Source organism: Hypanus sabinus, chromosome 13, assembly GCF_030144855.1.
Source record: "Hypanus sabinus isolate sHypSab1 chromosome 13, sHypSab1.hap1, whole genome shotgun sequence".
In the NCBI taxonomy this organism is placed as follows: Eukaryota; Metazoa; Chordata; class Chondrichthyes; order Myliobatiformes; family Dasyatidae; genus Hypanus; species Hypanus sabinus.
The window spans coordinates 104,603,245-104,623,257 of NC_082718.1; the positions used below are offsets into that span (position 1 = coordinate 104,603,245).

General features: G+C 39.2%; 1 protein-coding gene across 3 annotated transcripts in view; it reads right to left on the reverse strand.

The window, feature by feature from the left end:
• The window catches only part of susd2 (sushi domain containing 2), a 92,335-nt gene that overhangs the window by 61,147 nt on the left and 11,175 nt on the right, over nucleotides 1-20,013 (reverse strand). For all 3 annotated transcript variants that reach the window (XM_059988318.1, XM_059988320.1, XM_059988321.1), the window contains 2 exons: nucleotides 12,949-13,153; nucleotides 12,093-12,241 (listed from right to left, as the gene is read on the reverse strand). In XM_059988318.1, coding sequence (XP_059844301.1) covers nucleotides 12,093-12,241; nucleotides 12,949-13,153 — 354 coding nt within the window. The remainder of the gene's footprint in view (nucleotides 1-12,092; nucleotides 12,242-12,948; nucleotides 13,154-20,013) is intronic.

The following is a 20,013-nucleotide window of genomic DNA, read 5'->3' on the forward strand; positions in this document are numbered from 1 at the left end:
AAAATGAAGAGGAGAGATGGTCCAAATCATAAAATAAGTGTAGATTTAGCATTTAATTAGAAGTACCAAGTCTGGCAGTTGGTATGAAAGCTAGACTGCATTCCGTGCAACTTATTAATGTATTTGTGGGTTCTCAATAGGGTCTGAACTATTTCGACTCTAGGTCCCGTTACCTCTCATTGTTGATACCTTCATAGCTAAACCAGTGTTTGTGAAGACCATCTGCAAATAGAGTAATCTTTTGTCACATACATTTGTGCCTCCTAGGACAAGGTCCCAAATGATTTTGTATGGCATTTCATCACGATATTAATTCCTCCAATAGTGGATATCAACCATGGGTGTGACTGCTGAGGACCCCATCATGTGGGTACTTCAGCTGTTTAAGTTAGCACTATTCCTTCACCGTGGGCTTTAATTAATATCTAAATTGCCAAAACTGACTTCTGAAGTTCAAAGTTCAAAGTACATTTATTATTAAAGTCCATACATCTCACCACTGTTTACCACTTTGAAGTTCGTTCCTTACAGGCATTCAACGTAGAACAGAAAAGTACAATAGAATTGATCAAAGACTGCAGACAAAGATTGACGAACAACAAATGCAAAGTGCTAAAGAAGGGTCTCGGGCCGGAATGCCGACCATTTTCTCTTTTCCGTGGATGCAGCCTGAACTTCTGAGTTCCTCCAGCATTTTGTGTGTGTTGCTTTGGATTTCCAGCATCTGCAGATTTTCTTGTGTTTGGAACGTGCAAACACATTTGCACACGGGGATTGCTAAACGTTGTGTGGATTTTCTGGTGTAGTCTACTTTGTCATGTGCTTTGTTGATATCATTCTGGAGGAACGTTGTCTCATTTTTTAACTGCATTGCATTTGTGGTTTTTAAATGACAATAAACTGGATCTGAATCTGAAATTAGGTAGCACGATAACATAGTGGTTAGTACAACAGCTTCTCTAACTTCCGTTAATGCCCCTCCTCCCCTTCTTACCCCATCCCTGACATATTTAGTTGTTTGCCTGTTCTCCATCTCCCTCTGGTGCTCCACCCCCAGCCTTTCTTCATCCTGAGGCCTCCCGTCCCATGATACTTTCCCTTCTCTAGTTCTGTATCACCTTCGCCAATCACCTTTCCAGCTCTTAGCTTCATCCCACCCCCTCCAGTCTTCTCCTATCATTTCGCATTTCCCCCTCCCCCCACTACTTTCAAATCTCTTAACCATCTTTCCTTTCGGTTAGTCCTGACGAAGGGTCTCGGCCCGAAACATCGACAGCGCTTCTCCCTATAGATGCTGCCTGGCCTGCTGTGTTCCACCAGCATTTTGTGTGTGTTGTTGTTTGAATTTCCAGCATCTGCAGATTTCCTCGTGTGTGACCCCAGTTCAATTCCCGCTGCCTCCTGTAAGGAGTTGGTATGTTCTCCCCATAAATGCGTGGGTTTCCTCCACATGCTCCAGTTTCCTCCCTCGATCCAAAGACAACCTAGTTGGTAAGCTAATCGGTCATTGTAAATTTTCTTGGGATTAGGCTCAGATTACATCAGGGGATCAAGGGAGATAGATAGATAGACAGACTGATAGATAATACTGAAAATGTGAGTTTTAGAGTTGTTAAAAGTGAGTCCACAGGTTGAGGAATCAGTCCACAGTTTAGGTGAGTGAATTTATCCACATTGGTTCAGGAGCCTGATGTTGAAGGTAGTCAATCAGATGACCAGGTCTTGGAAATTGTGAAAGCTGCTGCAAAGTATCACACAGATTTTAATTTGTAGAATTAAGATATTTCATCTTAAAAGCAACAAGTTGCACACAAAATGCTCAACTGATTGCATTAAAGCTGACAAGGTACCACCATCATTAGTATACCAGTTGCAAATCACAACTAGAAACCATCATCTGCTTAGTGCATAGCAGTGCCTGGACCAATATCACATGGAGAGCATGTCAAAAGACTTTGTCTTCAGCACTATCAGTTAACTCATGGATAAAACATTAGTTAGTGGCTCTTTGGATAAAAGAATAGCAGATTTCTTGGCAATAGAGTATTTAAAAAGCAAAATGTTGACTGGGTAGGGCCAGTCTGAGTTGGATTGTGCCCTAGTCAGCAACTGCAGGAAAGGGCAGTGCCCAGTCTTTTCTCTACCAATTTTCATGGATGTTTTATTGATGAATGTGCTTTTCCAGGTAATCCTCCCAGTGACATTTCTCTGAACTGGGAGTGTATGAAAGAAGAATGAGCCCTTCCATAGAGTTATGTATTCTCCGGCTTCAGTAGAAAGTGAAATTCTTGGGATGTATGCCAGAGAAACAAACCCTATCTCTGGCTTTCTACCTGTGGCCTGCCGCGCCCTTTGTGGGTGAGGAAGCATTCCGAATTAACTTTATGCCTCATCATAGCTACTATTGTGAAATATGATGAATCAAAATTACTAACAATTACAACTTTGCTGACACTGGGTTTTGCTCCCCTGTAGCCTTACAAATTTAATTGCCAATAAAATTTTGCACTAATAAAAAGTTTTTGCAGTAGCTGAAGGAACCTCACACATATTCAATATGTTAACTAGCATCAGAATCAGGAAGGCCGATGATGCCTTCAGTGTTGAGAGCACTTGTGCAAACCTAAGATAAGCACCAAGTATTTCATTAAAAAGTTAAGTGTTTTTAATATCCGCGTCTGTTGAATGACAAATGATTTCACAGTCGCAAATAAAAATCTTAAATTGCTTGGTCTTTTATTTCCCAAGTGATCATGTTGATGTCAAAACTGAAATAAACTTACAATGAATTGGCTTTTTAGTTGTACATTGGCTGCACACCTACTACCTCATGGAGCCAAGAAACACCACAAGGGATAAAAGATATGGCATATGTTAACTTTCTGACATTAAGTTATGAGGAAGGTGTCCATATGGCGGTATGGTAATTTGATAAAATATTCCTTGTCTTCTGGAAGATTGCTTCTATTATTCCATTACTTCTTCAAATATAAAACAGTTTTTTTTTGTAGGGTTATGAATATACCCTTCTAAATTTAGCATGTGGTAATAACTGGGAATAATTACAACACAGCTATCTAATCAAGAGTTCAATTGAGTGTATCAGCTGGGAGAGCAAAGCTCATAAAGGCTTATAACCTGAAGGTGTTAAGCAGAGATTTCCAGGTCTTGTACTTAACCTGTAGAAATAGTACAAACTTTTCATGTGCCTTTCAGTCAAAGCAAATCCAAGGAAAAGCAATTTTAGGGAAAGTGGAGGGCCTGTGGCCTTGGCTACCTTCACACTATGGAGTCCGTGGAATTCCTGATATTCCCTTTGCATTCGTCCAGCCTCACTATACCCCTCACACGCATACTCCATCAAACAGTTACAGGGCTTGACATAACATATGGACAACTCAGGTCCGGTACGGACAGTAGCAGGAGTGAGTGGGGCGGGGAGGAGGAATGCTCCTTCACCCTTTCAAATGTCAATGGTCATCAAATAATCAGCTGAAGTCTCAAAAGAAATTGTCTCCCAACTAAACTGACCACTCAGTTTTGGTCAAAGACAACAAGCTCCTTGCAATATACTTGCAAATGTTTCAGGAACATTAGGTTCTGAACATTTTGGTTCAGCCTTGCTAGAAGAAATTCTCCATTGCTGCAGAATGTGGTAATTCCAGGGATTTGTTTGGTTCCTGTTACGAAGGTCATCTCATTTACATGTACATACATTCACACAAAAGAAATGATGGCAAGAGCAGAGAGTTTAATGAATTTTTTGTCAAATGTTGAATTAAGTAATTTGTGACTGATTCTGCAAAGCAAGAGAAAACTGCAGATGCTGGAAACCTAAATTAAAAGGCCACAGGTATGACTGCATCTGTAGCAAGAGAAACAAAGGTAACACTTAGGGGCAAAAACCCTTTTTCCGAACGAGGAAGAAGAGAATAAAAGTTCGTATATTTGCCAGGAGTGTGGGGGAGAGCTGATGTCACTGATAGAGAAAAACTGGAGTGAACGTGAAGATAAGCTGAAGGTTATCAATGGCAACAATCAGTTGCAACCCACACTTAATCTAGCAAAATGTTTTGTTGATATTGAGGGTGGAACCCTGATATAGTCTTATTAATTTAACTGCTAGTAAAGTTTTGCAGTGGTAAACTGATCCACCTTTCTAATTGATGAATTTCTAATAATAATTTCAAAAATGTTCACTCTGTTGACCAACATCAGTATCATGAGGGCAGATGATGGCCGCCCTCAGTTTTGAGAGCACTTCTGCAGGTCTGAGATAAGCACCAAAAAAGATCACTTCATTAAAAAGTAAAGTGTGTTTATTGTCAGCAAGTGTTGACTGAGAATTGATTGCAAGATCACAAATAAAGATTCTAACCTGCTTGGAGTTTCATTCTCATGCAATAATAGGATCTCAAACCACTGCTTTCCTTCCCCAATATATTCTACGTTTGAATGTCATTTACAACCATGTACTTCATTGTTCCATTTAGAACAATGTGCTCCAATAGAATTTTCTCCAGGGTGGAACAGAAGCATGGTGGTTAGTACAATGCTTTGCAGTTTGCCAGCTTTAGAGACAGGTTACAACTCCTGCTGCGGTCTGTAAGGAGTTTGTACATTCTCCCTGTGACTGCACGAGTTTCCTCCATATGCTTCAGTTTTCTCCCACGTCGCAAGGATGTACAGGTTAGAGTTAGTGAGTTGTGGGCATGCTATGTTGCTGCTGGAAGCATGGTGACACTTACCAGCTGCCCAACACAATCCTCGCTGATTTGATTTGATGCAAGACAACACATTTCATTGGATGTTTCATTATCCATGAGACTAATCTTTAATCTTTCCTTTAACCTTTAGGGTGACTATCTTCAGCAAAGTTTTCTTCAAAGTGTCTTCTCAAAAATAAACAAACAAAGGCCCAGATCTCACTGAGCATTGCCACCATACGAAAAGGCCATTCACAGTTCACCAGGATTAATGCTAACCTGGTCCAGATGTAAAGGGTCTATGTTGCTGGCTCAAACCAGCTCAGTCTCAAGCATCAAGACCTGAGCCGCAATGGTGTTTCTGGTGGGCAGAGTACCAAGAACTAGCCCAAAGTGCCTGGAAAGGCTTCAGAATGACATCAATCCCAGCTTAATGTCATCATTAAGGACCCCCACCACCCAGGACATGCCCCCTTACATAGAACATAGAGTACAGCACAGGAACAGGCCCTTCAGCCCACAATGTTATGCCAAACCAGCTAAAAAGTATATCAAAAATGCCCAAAAACTAATCCCTTCTACCTACACAATGTCCATATCCCTGCACCTTCCTGACATTCATGTACTTATCTAAACATTACAGCACTGTACAGACCTACCTCTGATATAACCCCCTATACTTTCCTCCAATCACCTTTAAATTATGCACTCCCTTATAGACGTTTCTGCCCTGGGAGAAAGTCTCTGCTTATCCACTCTAACTCTGCCTCTTATTAACTTGCACGTTGCTATCAAGTCACCAATCATCCTCCTTCATTCCAAAACTCCTCCTTATCTAGCTTTCTCAACTTTTCTTAGCATCAGACTCAGGTTTTTATCATCAGCATGTGTCGTGAAATTTGTTAACTTAGCAGCAGCAGATCTATGCAATACGTAACCTAGAAGAAAATAGATAAATAAATTATTAAATAACTTACAGTATATGCATATTGAGTCGAATAAAAATCGCACAAAAACAGAAATGATATATATTTGAAAAGTGAGGTGGTGATCACAGGTTCAATGTCCATTTAGGAATTGAATGGCATAGGGGGAGTTTCTGGTGACATCATCGTCGAGAATGGCAGCTTAAGTCACTAGCTCCTCCGGAAAAACGCGTATTAAGCCCCGTTAACCCATCAAATATAATATTTTTTGAAAACTATTTGAACTGAAAGGAGGGGCAAGAATGGGGAAAAGGAATGGAAATTTAAAAAGCGACACTGCAGAGCCTGCGGCCGAGAGGAGTGCAACGAGCTGCTCTCCTACCCAACCACGTGCTAGCGAGGCAGACACTGGGCCTCGTTCAGGCAAAGCGGCGGATGTGATCGAAATTCTGAAAGAGATAAGGGAGTTCCAGAAAGAAATAAAGCAGCCGCTACATGATAGTAAGTCAGAGCTCACCAATGTCAATCAAAAAATAGCGGTGGCAGAGACTCGAATTGAGAAGGTGGAAGATCGCGTTAAAAACGTTGAACGAATACTGAGTAAGATGTTAACAATATTAAATCACCACGAAGGTAAACTGCTTGACCTGAAGGGAAGATCACGGCAGAAGAATATCAGAATCTACAACGTTCCCGAAGGAGCAGAGGGCTCGTCTATGACGGAGTTTGTCAGAAAGTTGCTGTGGGACACGCTGGAGCTTCCCTCAACTATGGAGCTGGAAATCGAGAGAACGCGTCGCGCGTTAGTCCCGAAGTCTACCCAAGATAAGCCACGCTCAATAATAATTGAACTCCTTCGGTACAGCACCAAGGCGGAGATTCTATGAAGGGCCTGGGATAAGAAGAGAGTGTTTTTAGATGATAAAGTAATATATTTCAACCAAGATTACCCCCCACGATCCTGCAGAAACATAAAGAATACTCTGAAGTAAAGCGAGTACTAAAGCAAAAAAAGATTAGATTTCAAACTCTGTACCCTGCTAAACTTCAAGTGTTTTATGACGACGGGACGTGGTTGTATCAAACAGTGGAAGAGGCAACTACAGACATGAAGGCCAGAGGGTTATCCGTCAGCGTGATCAAACCGAGGGAAAGCCTGGCAGAAGAATTATCCCGCTCCGCTGGGGAAATAGTGCGAGAATCGAGAAGGCAGGAGACAGGAGGAGGCCGAGAGAAGTATATCAGGAAGAGACCGGGAGTTTCCCAAAGACAGTCCTCACCCCCTTCAGAAGAGCCATAAGGTTTGGCTAACTTTCAAAATGCTGAGAAGCTAAATGGAAGCAAAAGTAGACAGTGATATACCTATCTCGAGAAATACTTATTAATATGTGGATTTTATATTACTTAGTTGTTATTTGTTATTTGCTCACTTACTCCTTTTTCCCCACCAAAATGAGAATATATTTATGTGTGGGTGGGTGTGTGTGTGGGGGTGGGTGTGTGTGTGGGGGTGGGGGGGTGTGTGGGGGTGGGGGGGTGTGTGGGGGTGGGGGGGTGTGTGGGGGTGGGGGGGTTTGTGGGGGTGGGGGGGTGTGTGTGTTTGTTCACTGACTTTTATGAATACTGCAGTGGGGGCCCTCAACTCACAAGTAGGAGGGGTTATCCCCCACAGCTAAACATTTCCTCTAGTTCAACGCAGGGTCATCTTCTAGAGACCTCAGCCTTGGAATCACACATTCGTTGCCATTTGTGTTATTACTTGCGTTTCTTGGTTCTTATTTGTTCAGGGAGTAGATCGATTAAGTTTTATTCTAATTTCAATGGTACATTGACAGATACATACAGACGACTAAGGACAAGGTAAAATCCATTTCTTTCAATGTCAATGGGCTATTAAATCAAACATAATAGAATTTTATCCAAATTGAAAAAAGAACAAGCCCATGTACTATATTTACAGGAAATTCATTTAAGTGATAATGAGCATAAAAAACTAAAGAGAATGGGCTTCACTAATTTGTTTTTCTCCTCATATAAATCAGGACATAGGAGAGGAGTTGCTATTCTTATTGCAAGTAAGCTAAACTTTGAAGAAGTATTCAAAATGGGAGATAAAGAGGGCAGATATAGGTAAGGGGGAATATAGACAGAAATTCAGTTACTCTGTTGAATATGTACGCACCACCAGGAAGTGAATTTAGTTTCTTTCAGAAAATTACTAAATGTTATGGTAACGGAAACAGAAGATCTCCTGATATGTGGGGGAGACTTAAATTTACAATTATAACCAAACTTAGACTCTTCCAATAGAAAAACCTATGAAACAAAATCTTTACATAAGAAAGTTAATACACTTTTTGAGGATGTTGGTTTAATTGATATATGGAGGGACCTTTTCCCCGACAGAAGGGATTACACTCATTATTCTGCTCCCAATTCTGTATATACAAGAATAGACTATTTCATAACATTTGGAAAAGACAAAGACAAAATAAACACCTGTGGAATTGGGACAATAGATGTAAGTGACCATGCACCTATATATTTTTCTGTTGATTTTGACCTACAACCAAAGAATACTATTTGGAAACTAAATTCAAGTCTACTCAATGATCCATACTTTAAGGAACAAATTAAAAAAGAAATTGGTCTCTACTTAGAGGTTAATGATAATGGAGAAGTTTCACCTCCCATTTTATGGGACACTCTGAAGGCGGTCTTAAGAGGGAAAATTATAGCGATATCTTCATCTAAGAAAAAAAAAGGAATAAAACATTAGGGAATTACAAAATAGGCAGAAGGATCTAGAGAAAAAATAAATTGAATTTGGCACAGGACACATTAGGGGGAAATTAAAAGAATTAGGAATGAAATTAATAGTTTGGCTATACAAGAAATCAGGAAAAATTTAATGTTTCTGAAACAGAGACATTATGAAAGTGGATCGAAATCTATGAAAATACTGGCATAGAAACTGAAAAAAAAGATAGCAGAAAATACAATTCATAGAATGAGGGACCCAAGAACAAAAATGATAAAAAAAAATAAGCTAAGTGCAATTCAAGAAGCTTTTGAAGTGTTTTACAAAACTCTATATTCCAAAGTTCCAAGGGGAAGCATAACCCAAATTGACACCTTCTTGAATTCTCTAGAGTTACCCACTTTAAGTGAAGTACAAAATAGAATGCTGACTGCTGACATAACTGAAGTTGAATTAAAAGCTGCAATTAGTAGGCTTAAATTAAACAAGTCAGCAGGATCAGATGGTTATATGGCAGAGTGGCACAAAGAATTTAAAAATGAATTAATTCCTGTTTTACTCCCCACACTGAACTGGGCTCTAAAAAAGGCACAAATGCCACCCAGTTGGAAGGAAGTGATAATCTCAGCTATACCAAAAGAAAGCAAGGATAGAATGGAATGCGGGTCATTTAGACCAATATCTGTTCTTAATGTAGATTATAGGTTATTTACCTCCATCATGGCCAAACGATTAGAGGAGTTTCTACCCATACTGATACATAACAATCAGACAGGTTTTATACGACAACGCCAGACACAAGTCAATATACGAAGGATACTTCACATAATGGATCATATACAAAAAAATAAAATCAAAGCAATAGTGATAAGCATGGATGCTGAAAAAGCATTTGATTCGGTTAATTGGAATTTTCTTTACAAAGTTTTACATAGATTTGGTTTCCAAGATACAATTATTAAAACTATACAGACACTATAGGACAATCCTACTGCTAGGATTAAAATCAATGGATATTTATCAAATAGTCTTACCCTGTAAAGGGGCACGAGACAGGGTTGTGCATGGTCACCACTACTCTTCGTGTTATATCTGGAACCATTAGCTCAATACTTCAGACAAAATGAAGATATCAGGGGAATTACTATTAAAGGGACAGAGCATAAATTGGCTTGTTATTGCCCTATCTAGGGCAATCAACATACTCTTTACCTAAATTGATGCAATCCTTTGAACAATATGGTCAATTATCAGGATACAAGATCAATATAGATAAAACCCAATTACTTTCATATTGCTATAGCCCACCAAGAGAAATTGAAATTCAATACCCCTGGGCATGGCGCACAGAATCTTTCAAATATTTGGGCATTGTTATACCAAAAGATTTGGCAAAATTATCAGAATGCAATTATCAGCCTTTATATAAAAAAGTTAAGGAAGATGTGGCAAGATGGAGCCTGATTCCTTTTTCAGTCTCAGTTCAAGGATTGAGTCTATTAAAATGGATATACTGCCCAAACTGTTATATCTCTTTCAGACCCTACCAATAGAGATTAATCAAAATCAATTCAATGAATGGAACAAGATGCTATCAAGGTATATTTGGCAGGGTAAAAGGCCTAGAGTTCGTCTCAAAACTTTGCAATTAGCAAAGGAAAAGTGGGGAATGGGGCCTACCTTCCCTTAGAGATTATTATTTTGCAGCACAATTGAGAGCTGTGATATGTTGGTGCAACCCATCATATGACGCTCAATGGAAAACATTGAGGAGCGGGTACTTCCCATCCCCATACAAGCAATTTTGGCTGATAACAACCTGCAAAGGTACATAAATACTATTGATAACCCATGGGTGAAATTGACTCTTAAAATATGGAAAACTACTATAAAAGAATATAATCTAGAGGGAGATATTGCAATTCTTAAATGGTGTGCATATGACTCGGATTTTACACCAAATAAATTGGATGCTAGATTTAAGGACTGGACAGCTAAAGGAGTAACAGTTCTTTGCAACATAATGAAAGAAGGAACACTGTTCAGTTTTGAAATGCTTAAAGAGAAACTCATTAGAAAAACAAGATTTTTATCGGTATTTACAGATGCGACAATATGTTAATAAGACATTTAAAAATGTAACCATGGCAAGTACATGCTTGATAGAGCTATTTAGAAAAGCATATAATTCAGATAATGGTAGTAGAATCATTTCATGCATGTATAAGGGGTTGTCAAATCTTAAAACACATTTGACTTCATACATTAAAACAAAATGGGAGAAGGAAGGAGGGATAATTATATCTGAGGAAGAATGGACAACAATATGGAGATATCAATGGAAATGTACCAATTCACAGAAATGGAGGGAATTTGGATGGAAAACTTGATAAGATATTTTCTTACACCCTCTCAGAAATCCTATTATGTTAGTAACCTCCCCGTTTGCTGGAGAAATTGTGGAAATCAAAATGCAAATCATTATCATATTTTTGGGACTGCCCTGTTATCAAAGACTATTGGAGGGGGATACACAATGCCCTTCAAGACATCTTTAAATGTGAAATACCCTTAGAGAGTAAGACCATATATTTTAGATATATACCTCAAGAATGGTTGAAAAGAGATAAATATTTAATGAATATTCTGTTGGGGGCTGCTAAAAAGACTCTTAGTAGGAAATGGTTATCACAGGAGAGCCCAACTTTAAATACATGGATGGACATTACAATGGACATTTACAAAATGGAGAAAATAATAGCATCTGTTAACCATAAGCTGGAACAATTTGATTCATACTGGGAAAAATGGTTTAACTACATAATGCCTCATAGGCCTGATTTTATTCTCACAAATCAATGAATCTGTTGTAAAAAAAGATCACTCCCTACTTGTACATAGTTCTTTCCTTTTGCTTGTTTTTTTCTTTCCACTCTTTTCTATAAGTGTATACCTCAGATAAATACTTTGTGGAGATTTGTGATTATATGATATATATGTACAATGTCTGAAATACATCTTATGGAAAAGTTTGTTTGATGATGAACTTTAATAAAAAAAATAAATTACAAAAAAAATGAACGGCATAGGGGAAGAAGCTGTTCCTGAATCACTGAGTGTGTGCCTTCAGGCTTCTGTACCTCCTACCTGATGGTAACAGTGAGAAAAGGGCATGCCCCGGGTGCTGGGGCTCCTTAATAATGTACGCTGCCCTTCTGAGACACTGCTTCGTAAAACATGCCCTCTGGTCTAGGCACCATCTTAATAAATCTCCTCTGCACCCTCTCTAAAGCTTCCATATCTTTTCTGAACACTATTTCTAGATGTGGTCCAACCAGGGTTTTATAGAGCTGTAACATTACCTTGCAACTCTTGAACTCAATCCCCTGATTCATCTTCTATGACTTCTTCTGATAATGAAGGATACTCTGACAGTTGTTATCTAACTCTTCACATTTAGATCATGAGCATTTGTTTGAAAGCCCCATGTGAGCGGTTTCATCAGCTTCATGTGGTCTCTGAGCTTCAGTGCCAACTTCATCTGTATTGGACTTGACTAATACACAAAAAGTGAAAAATATTGCCTACCTTCTGCCAGTTTTGCTCCTAAGCAATTACCTTGAGCCTTCTACTATTGCACTAGTTTTCTAATCGGTTACCAGTGAAAAAGGACATTTGCAGCTGAACGATTTCACTCACCTGACACCCAGGTCCCCTGGTGACTGTAGCTTATTCCATTGTCAACTGACAGCTCAAAAGGTATCCTTCCATTTTCATACAGCAACGGTGAGATGCAGTGGGCCTTCTTATTTTCAATGTACCCCTTGGTGACAATGGATTTCTTGAACCTAGAAGAGAGTAGATTCACGTTTGGTCCAAACAGAACATGCAGTACAGAGCCTCAACTTGAAAGTCATAAGATCATGGAGTTTTAGTCTGCAAGAGGGTAGTTAGGTGGGCACAAAAGTGGCAAGTGGAATTCATTCTGGAAAAGTAAATGGCATTGCACTTGAGGGGAAAGAAAATGTTCATAAATGGTTGTTATACAGGAGGGCCACTGAGGGCTCAGGGACTGCTTGACAACAGATCCCTGAACGTTGCCACATAAGGTGGTTATGGGAGCAGAGAGAATACCTGCTTTTATTGACCAAGGCATAAAATATCAAAGCGGGAAATGACAGCACAACCATAAAAAATAGTTGAAGTACTGCATTAACTCCTTGTCAACACATCACTGGAAAACAAGAGGGGCTGCAGAGAGCTTTATGACAATATTGACTGGGCTCAAGAATTATAAGACCATAAGACTGTAAGGCATAGGAGCAGAATTAAGCCAATTGGTTTAAATATGCATACATTTATGATTATGGCATGAGAATTTTGCTGTACTTATGTATACTAAAATTGCCCATCTCTTTGCGTCGGGATTGTCAGGGTCCCAGCAGCACAGTCCAAGTTGGCAGTTTTGTAGTCCATTAACTACAAGGGCTAATATCCTTGGATGGGCTGGTTCTTTGTACAAATAGGGTCCAGAGTGACCACGTTAGAGACTTACTTGCAGACTATCTGGTCTTCAGGCTGAAATGTATTGTTAACGATGACAAAGTCTTCTCCTCCCATTAAGGTTCCTGACTGAGGAAATATCCGCAGGCAGAAATTCCAGTAATCTGTACAACATGTTCCCAAAGGTTCACAAGTCACATGGCAAGAACACTGAGACTGTTCGTGTCCACAATGACTTGCGCACGAATCCTGAGCATCTAGAAATTAAAAACAAAACAGGATGTAATTTTGCTCATGGGCCACCTGTTGAAATCTGCTTGAATGGTGGAAGACGCTCCAGCCACACATCTACATTCAAGAAATTCTGCATTCTCCAGCATATCAGTTTCAAATAAGTGAATCTATTGCTCCTTGTGGAGTAACTCCCACATGTTGGACTAAAAAACTATGAGAACAGCAGAAAAAGTTCACTTAGCAACTTTCATCAAGAGAATAAAATATTTAGCACAATGCTCTTTTTCGCAGCATCATTCATAATGCTGGTCATTTCCCTTCCAAGCTCAAATGGCTGCAGAGTTACTACATTGAGTAAATAGGAATTTTACTAAATGATCAAGGTTGTTGAAATACAAAAGCTGTGTTAGAAAGACCTTAGAAAGGGCAGACAAGGTGGCATTATAGGCGAGTGGCTTTCGAGAAGATAGAAAAATTGGGACCGTGCTCTTCTAGATAGAAATTCTTTGGCGGTCTCTAAGATGGTAAGTAATAGCTTTAATGGAACTTCACACCAATTCAATATGACCTCTTTGGTAAATGACCCATGTTGTTATTCAAGGAAGTGCAGTGGAGTTCTCACCAGTGGCTTGCCCAATATTTAATCAAGTTCACACAAACTGAAAAGCTGATTACAAAAAGCTGAAAAACAATATTCTGGAGGAACTCAACATGTTAAGCAGCATCTGCGGAGAGAAATGTACAGTTAATGTTTCGGACTGAGATCTTTGACCTGGGCAAATACAGTTAGTTTTGTTTTCAACATCCGCTCAAATGTAACCTGGCGCATTAGATCATTCAATCCCAAACAGATGTTGCCTGATTATTGCTTCATTCATTTCACAGAAACTGATTTGGAATGCTAAAATTCAGTACCACCCCTATGCCAATCTAATACACAGCCCTGCTGATATTCGCATGTAGCAAGAGAAGGGATTTTCACCACTCTGACTGATTTCAGAGAGAACTCGCTTGCTGCTTTACATCATAATTTACACTTCTCTGAAGGTTGGCCACTTGTTCATTCAGATAAGCCAGTAGTGCGATGATAATCATGATTTGTTTAATCACTCCCAATAATTAATAAGAAATATCCAATGGCATTAAACTAAGACTGCAGCAGTAAATGATCCCTGCTTGAAAGGCATCTGCTTAACTCAAGGTATGTAATGGAAAATATGAAGACATTCTTCTCCGTGGTAAAAGTTTTTAAATATTAGCCAGCAGTGACCTTAATGACCAATCTTACTGCAGATAAATGATAAATTCAAGCAAGAACAATTTTCCTTTGGGTGTGAATTTACCAAAATTGTTTTCAGACCTCCGAGAATTCTGTCTGGATTCTACAAAAACTGTAAGCCCCATCCATATTCTACCTTAGACATATAAAATTAACCAAAGATGGGTCACAGTCAAGGTTAAATCTGTACACAATAGAAGTAAAAAGAAGACTGTTATAAAGCATGAAGCATCACAGAAGGGTAGATCATAGAGAGACAGAGCATAGAAGCAGGTCCTTTGGTTGTTAAGACTATCATGTATGTTGAGACCAAGACATTTGGAGAACTTCCAGAATTCTAGTCAAGATGGCAGCAGTTTCTGCATGCTCCAAAATTGGAGAGATGATGACTGGAGTCTTAACTAAACAGGGCTGGACAAGACTACAGCTGAGACACGTACACAAAGATTTTGAAGTCATTGGCCTGGGAGCAGAGGGTTGAAAAGAAGTGAAGGCTTGCTAGGCTCCACTATTCTTTAATGGACTAAACCATCTTTAACTGACATTACTGCAACATTTTATAAAACATAGAACTACAGTTCAGTACAGGCCCATTGGACCACAAGGTTCTGCCAACATTTTAACCTTCTCTAGGATCAATCTAACCCTTACCTCCTACATAGCTCTTTATTTTTCTATCATCCTTATGGCAATCTAAGAATTTCTTGAATGTCCTTAATGTATCTGCCTCTAATTGAAGATTAAAAGGTAAATTAATAAAAAGCAATCATAGTACAATCAGGAAGGGAGGGATTTCTTGTTAAAGTGATAGGAGTGAGGAAAGGAATATTGTTAAAGACTGACTTCCATTTTTACTAGAGATTAGAGAAAAATAAATCATACGTTATTCACACCATATTCCTAATGGCCTACGTCTGCTCTCAGAGCACTCTCGTCAATCCCAATGCACCAGATATGTCCCTACAATATATTTTCTCTCATGTGACTGTTAACTCCTGCCCAATCCTCCACCCATTCGACCACTATAGGACAATTTACAGTAACCTATTAATCAACCGGCACACCGTTGGGTTGTGAGAGGGAAGCCATATTGTCAAAGGGAGGAAGTACAAACTCCATACAGACAGCAACCAAACTCATGATTGAATTCAACTCTCCGGAGTTCTCAGGTAGCAACTCTTCTGACTTGGTGCTGAGCCGGCATAACAAGCTAGGTCTTCCAACCATTCCAAGTAGACATTTAAGGAAAGGGTGAACAAAGTAGAAATAGAGGACACATTTAACAATGAAAGAATGCAGCTATACTTTCAGCCAACCAATATAACACTTAATTTACAATTAAATTGATAGTTACTCCACAGTCTGGTTAAAAAATATGCAGATCTGAAGATCTGATAGCACAATTCATTCTACTATAAAGTAATCCATGGTTAGGAACTGGATATACTAATAAGCAGTTGGGCACAATGACATTTTTGTACAATTATGGCTTCCTAGGTTCATTGACCATGAATAAAAACATGAAAGCATATATGTACTTAGAGAATGAGCTGTTGATCTTACCAGTAACTTCATAAATTAGCCTGAAACTACAACCATGTTGAGAAAAACATATAAACAAGTCTAAATATTACATTATGTTAATCATAAGCTCCATTTATAGACATCTCTAACATTTTCATTTTCATCAAACTCAGACATTCCCCCAAATCTAAATAATTATAGGTTCATGACAAGGCAGGAACAATTGTGGTATCAGCATGGTACAGGAACATGCTCTTTGGCAATAATAACAATAATAATATTTGGAAGCGGTAGATGAGGGTTCTATTTCAACATTTAAGAGAAATTTGGATAATTGCATGGATGGGAGGGTTATGGAGGAAACTGGTCCAGGTCCAGGTCAATAGATTAGACAGAGCATACACTAGATGGGTTGAAGAGCCTGTTTCAGTGCTGTAGTGCTCTATGACTCTGTGACTGAATGACTGATCTCTGCCCCCATCAATCCTTCTCCAACTACTCCATACCTCGCATTGCCTATCATTCTTTCCATTCCATTCTTTCTCATGCTTTCTCCTGATAGGATAAGAACTCCCAATCTTATCTTCGGAAATGTGATTTCCTATATTCATACCAAGTATATTCACCTCAACCTCTGTGGTAGGGAATTCCATACACCTAATAGTCCCAGGAAACATAAAATTAATACAGACATTTTTAGCTAATTGGATATTGGAGATGGCTTGTGAGAGCAATAGTCGCAATACAATGATGAAGATTACTTTACTGTCACCAAACAATTGATACTGCAGCGTACAATCATCACAGCAATATTTGATTCTGTGCTTCGTGCTCCCTGAAGTACAAATCAAAGTAAATATAACAAAAATTTAAATTATAAATCATAATTAGAAAATAGAAAAGGGAAAGTAAGGTAGTGCAAGTCAGGTCCGGATATTTGGAAGGTACGGCCCAGATCCGGGTCAGGATCCGTTCAGCAGTCTTATCACAGTTGGAAAGAAGCTGTTCCCAAATCTGGCCGTACGAATCTTCAAGCTCCTGAACCTTCTCCCAGAGGGAAGAGGGACAAAAAATGTGTTGGCTGGGTGGGTCTTGTCCTTGATTATCCTGGCAGCACTGCTCAGACAGCGTGTGGTGTAAAGTGAGTCCAAGGATGGAAGATTGGTTTGTGTGATGTACTGGGCTGTGTTCACGATCTTCTGCAGCTTCTTCCAGTCTTGGACAGGACAACTTCCATACCAGGTTGTGATGCACCCTAGAAGAATGCTTTCTACGGCGCATCTATAAAAATTAGTGAGGGTTTTAGATGACAGGCCAAATTTCTTCAGCAATTCAGATCATCAGTGGATCACACGACTGCTGTCTATGTTTGGACATTGGGTGGTCCATAAGGTGGGGGATTGATGGGTAAAAATATCCTGTACAGGTCATGGGTTTATAACAGGAAGAAATAAATATGCGTCATCTTAAAATTAAAGTGCACCCAATAAAAACATACTTCATATAAAATAGCTAGGGTTTTGGAAATGAAATCATAAGAATCAATTGAAAGATTAAAAAGAAACTACCTTGCAAGGTCTTACTGGGGGGGGGGGGGGGTTGACTCTCTGCAGAGTCCATTTCACATCTGCTGCTATTCAGTGACAGCTCACCTGTGAGCAGGGTAGCTTTTGTGGCCAGCATTGTGTAGCATGCCTCGAAGCATGCGTAAAAATCGCAAAGAGCTTTCAGGGAGGGAGGCGTCACTGGTGCAGTTAACTCTGTTTTGTGGACATCTTTATCCAAACACTAAGAGTAACAAGTAACCAAGTCATGGCATCTGGTGAAAAAGAAAGATTCAGGCAAAAAGAAAATGAAGAACTTTGACATAAGGTATGTCATTCAGTATAGTTACCCACCCTTTCTTCCACACAATTTCTAACTAAACTGATAATCACCCCATTTGGAAAGGAACCGACCTTGATCATGTTACCATATAGATTTGAAGTTACACTCTCATCGATTATAAAATACTGTTATAGTCTAATCTATTAAAAGATAGATCATGGCCCAAGAGTAGCTGTAATAATGATTTTTGGTGAATAAAGTGACAGAAATTTTATATCTCCTTGTTTCAACTGCCTGAAGTGAACACTATGCCATTTGTTAACGTGAAGCCACACCTTTGCAAGTTAACAGTTACCTACAATTGCTCTTGGAAGAAACACATAGATAATTGTTTAAATATTATGTTTTGATAATCATAAGCTTCATTCATACACCATCAACAGCACTGCCTTAGAACACTTGGATCAAAGGAAAATTGAATCAGAATAAGATTTATTCTCCTTTTGATTCCATTTTCCTTTGACCCAACTGCTCTGATTATGAAGCTCAGATTGTGTTGCTGAGATTTACTATCACTGACTTAGATGACATGCAAGTTGGAGTTTTGTGGAATATTAAGTTGTCTTCAATATTTAAAAATCCAGTCATCTCAATACACGGGCCCTATATCATACCAAATCAGATGGGCTATAGTACAAAGATCACCATAGCACAGCACAGACCCCACGATGTGTCAATTATTTACCAAAACCAAGATCAATCTAACCCTTCCCTCTTCCTACATAGCCATCCATTTTACTGCCATTCATGCACCTTAGAGTGTCATAAATGTCCCTAACATATCTGCCTCTACCTCCACCCATGGCATGGTGTTCCCATTCTGTGTAAAAAACCAACCCCTGGCACCCCCCCCCCTATACTTTCCCTCAATCACCCTCTCCTCTGAGGTGAGTATATACTTTCAACCAATACCCAATGGAGCCCTAGGTGAGATATGACATACAAATGTCCTGAAATTTAGCAGGAAATTTAATACTGAACTAAATGTTTGTTTTATTCTTCCTTACATTTTAACTTGGTGGAGACGTGATGGAGAGGGTCCAGAGGAGGTTCGCAAGAATGCTCGGTGGAATGAAAGAGTTAACATATGAGACCTACTTGATGGCTCTGGGCCTGTACTCACTGGGGTTTAGAAGAATAATGGGGGATATCATGGAAACACATTGAATATTGAAAGGTCTAGATAGAATGGATGTGGAGAGGATGTTTCCTATAATGGGGGAGTCTACAACTGAAGGGCACAGCCTCAGGATTGAGGGACTTCCATTTAGAAGAAAGGTGAAGGAAAATTTCTTTTGCCAGAGGGTATTGAATCTATGGAATTCATAGCCACAGACAGCTGTGCAGGCCAGTTAATGGGGTATATTTAAGGCAGAGGACGATAGGTTCTTGATTAATCTGAGCGTCAAAGGTTCTGGGAAGAAGGCAGGAGAATGGGGTTGAAAGGGATAATAAATCAGCCATGATATAATGGCAGAGCTGATTTGAAGGGCCAAATAGTCTTATGTCTTATGGTCTTATGGACTTTATCCCATTTGTTTTAATGCAATAAGAACTTCTAACCTCAATGTTGTATAGAGCAGTTTCAAAAACAGTGGAATTAAAGGTACAATTTCAGAGTAAGTGGAGGCAATATCTGCACGGGTTTCTTCTCAATGGTTGGAATGCGTTTTCATGTAGGAATCGAAACAACGATAATACAGAGTGGCTTAGAGAGCGGTGTGATGTCATATTGGGAGGATTATAGATTATTGTTCTGGGATGGGCAAATAGTTTTCCTCATCCAAATTCTTCTGTAAAGTTGCCTTGGTAAACATTTGAGTATGATGTGGTTAAAAAAAATGAAAATATTAAAGGTTGCATTTATCTTGTACCTTGCACAACCAAGGGTCATCTCAAAGCTCTTTACAGCCACTTAATTACTTTTGAAATCTAAGCACTATTTTTGCATAGAGGAAGAGTTTCTCACACGTTGCTATCAAGTCCATTGAGTATTCTTTTCTGTACCCATCTGCCTGGAAAATGCCAAACAGTAATCCAGCAGGTTAATGGTAGACATTAATAACTGCCTGTGAGTAGAAGATACCTCACCTTGGCATAATGAGCTATTGGCTCTCCCACTTGCTAACTAAATTGATGTTTACATTATCAAAGATTTCCTATCATGGACTTAAACCAAAATAAGGTCATCTA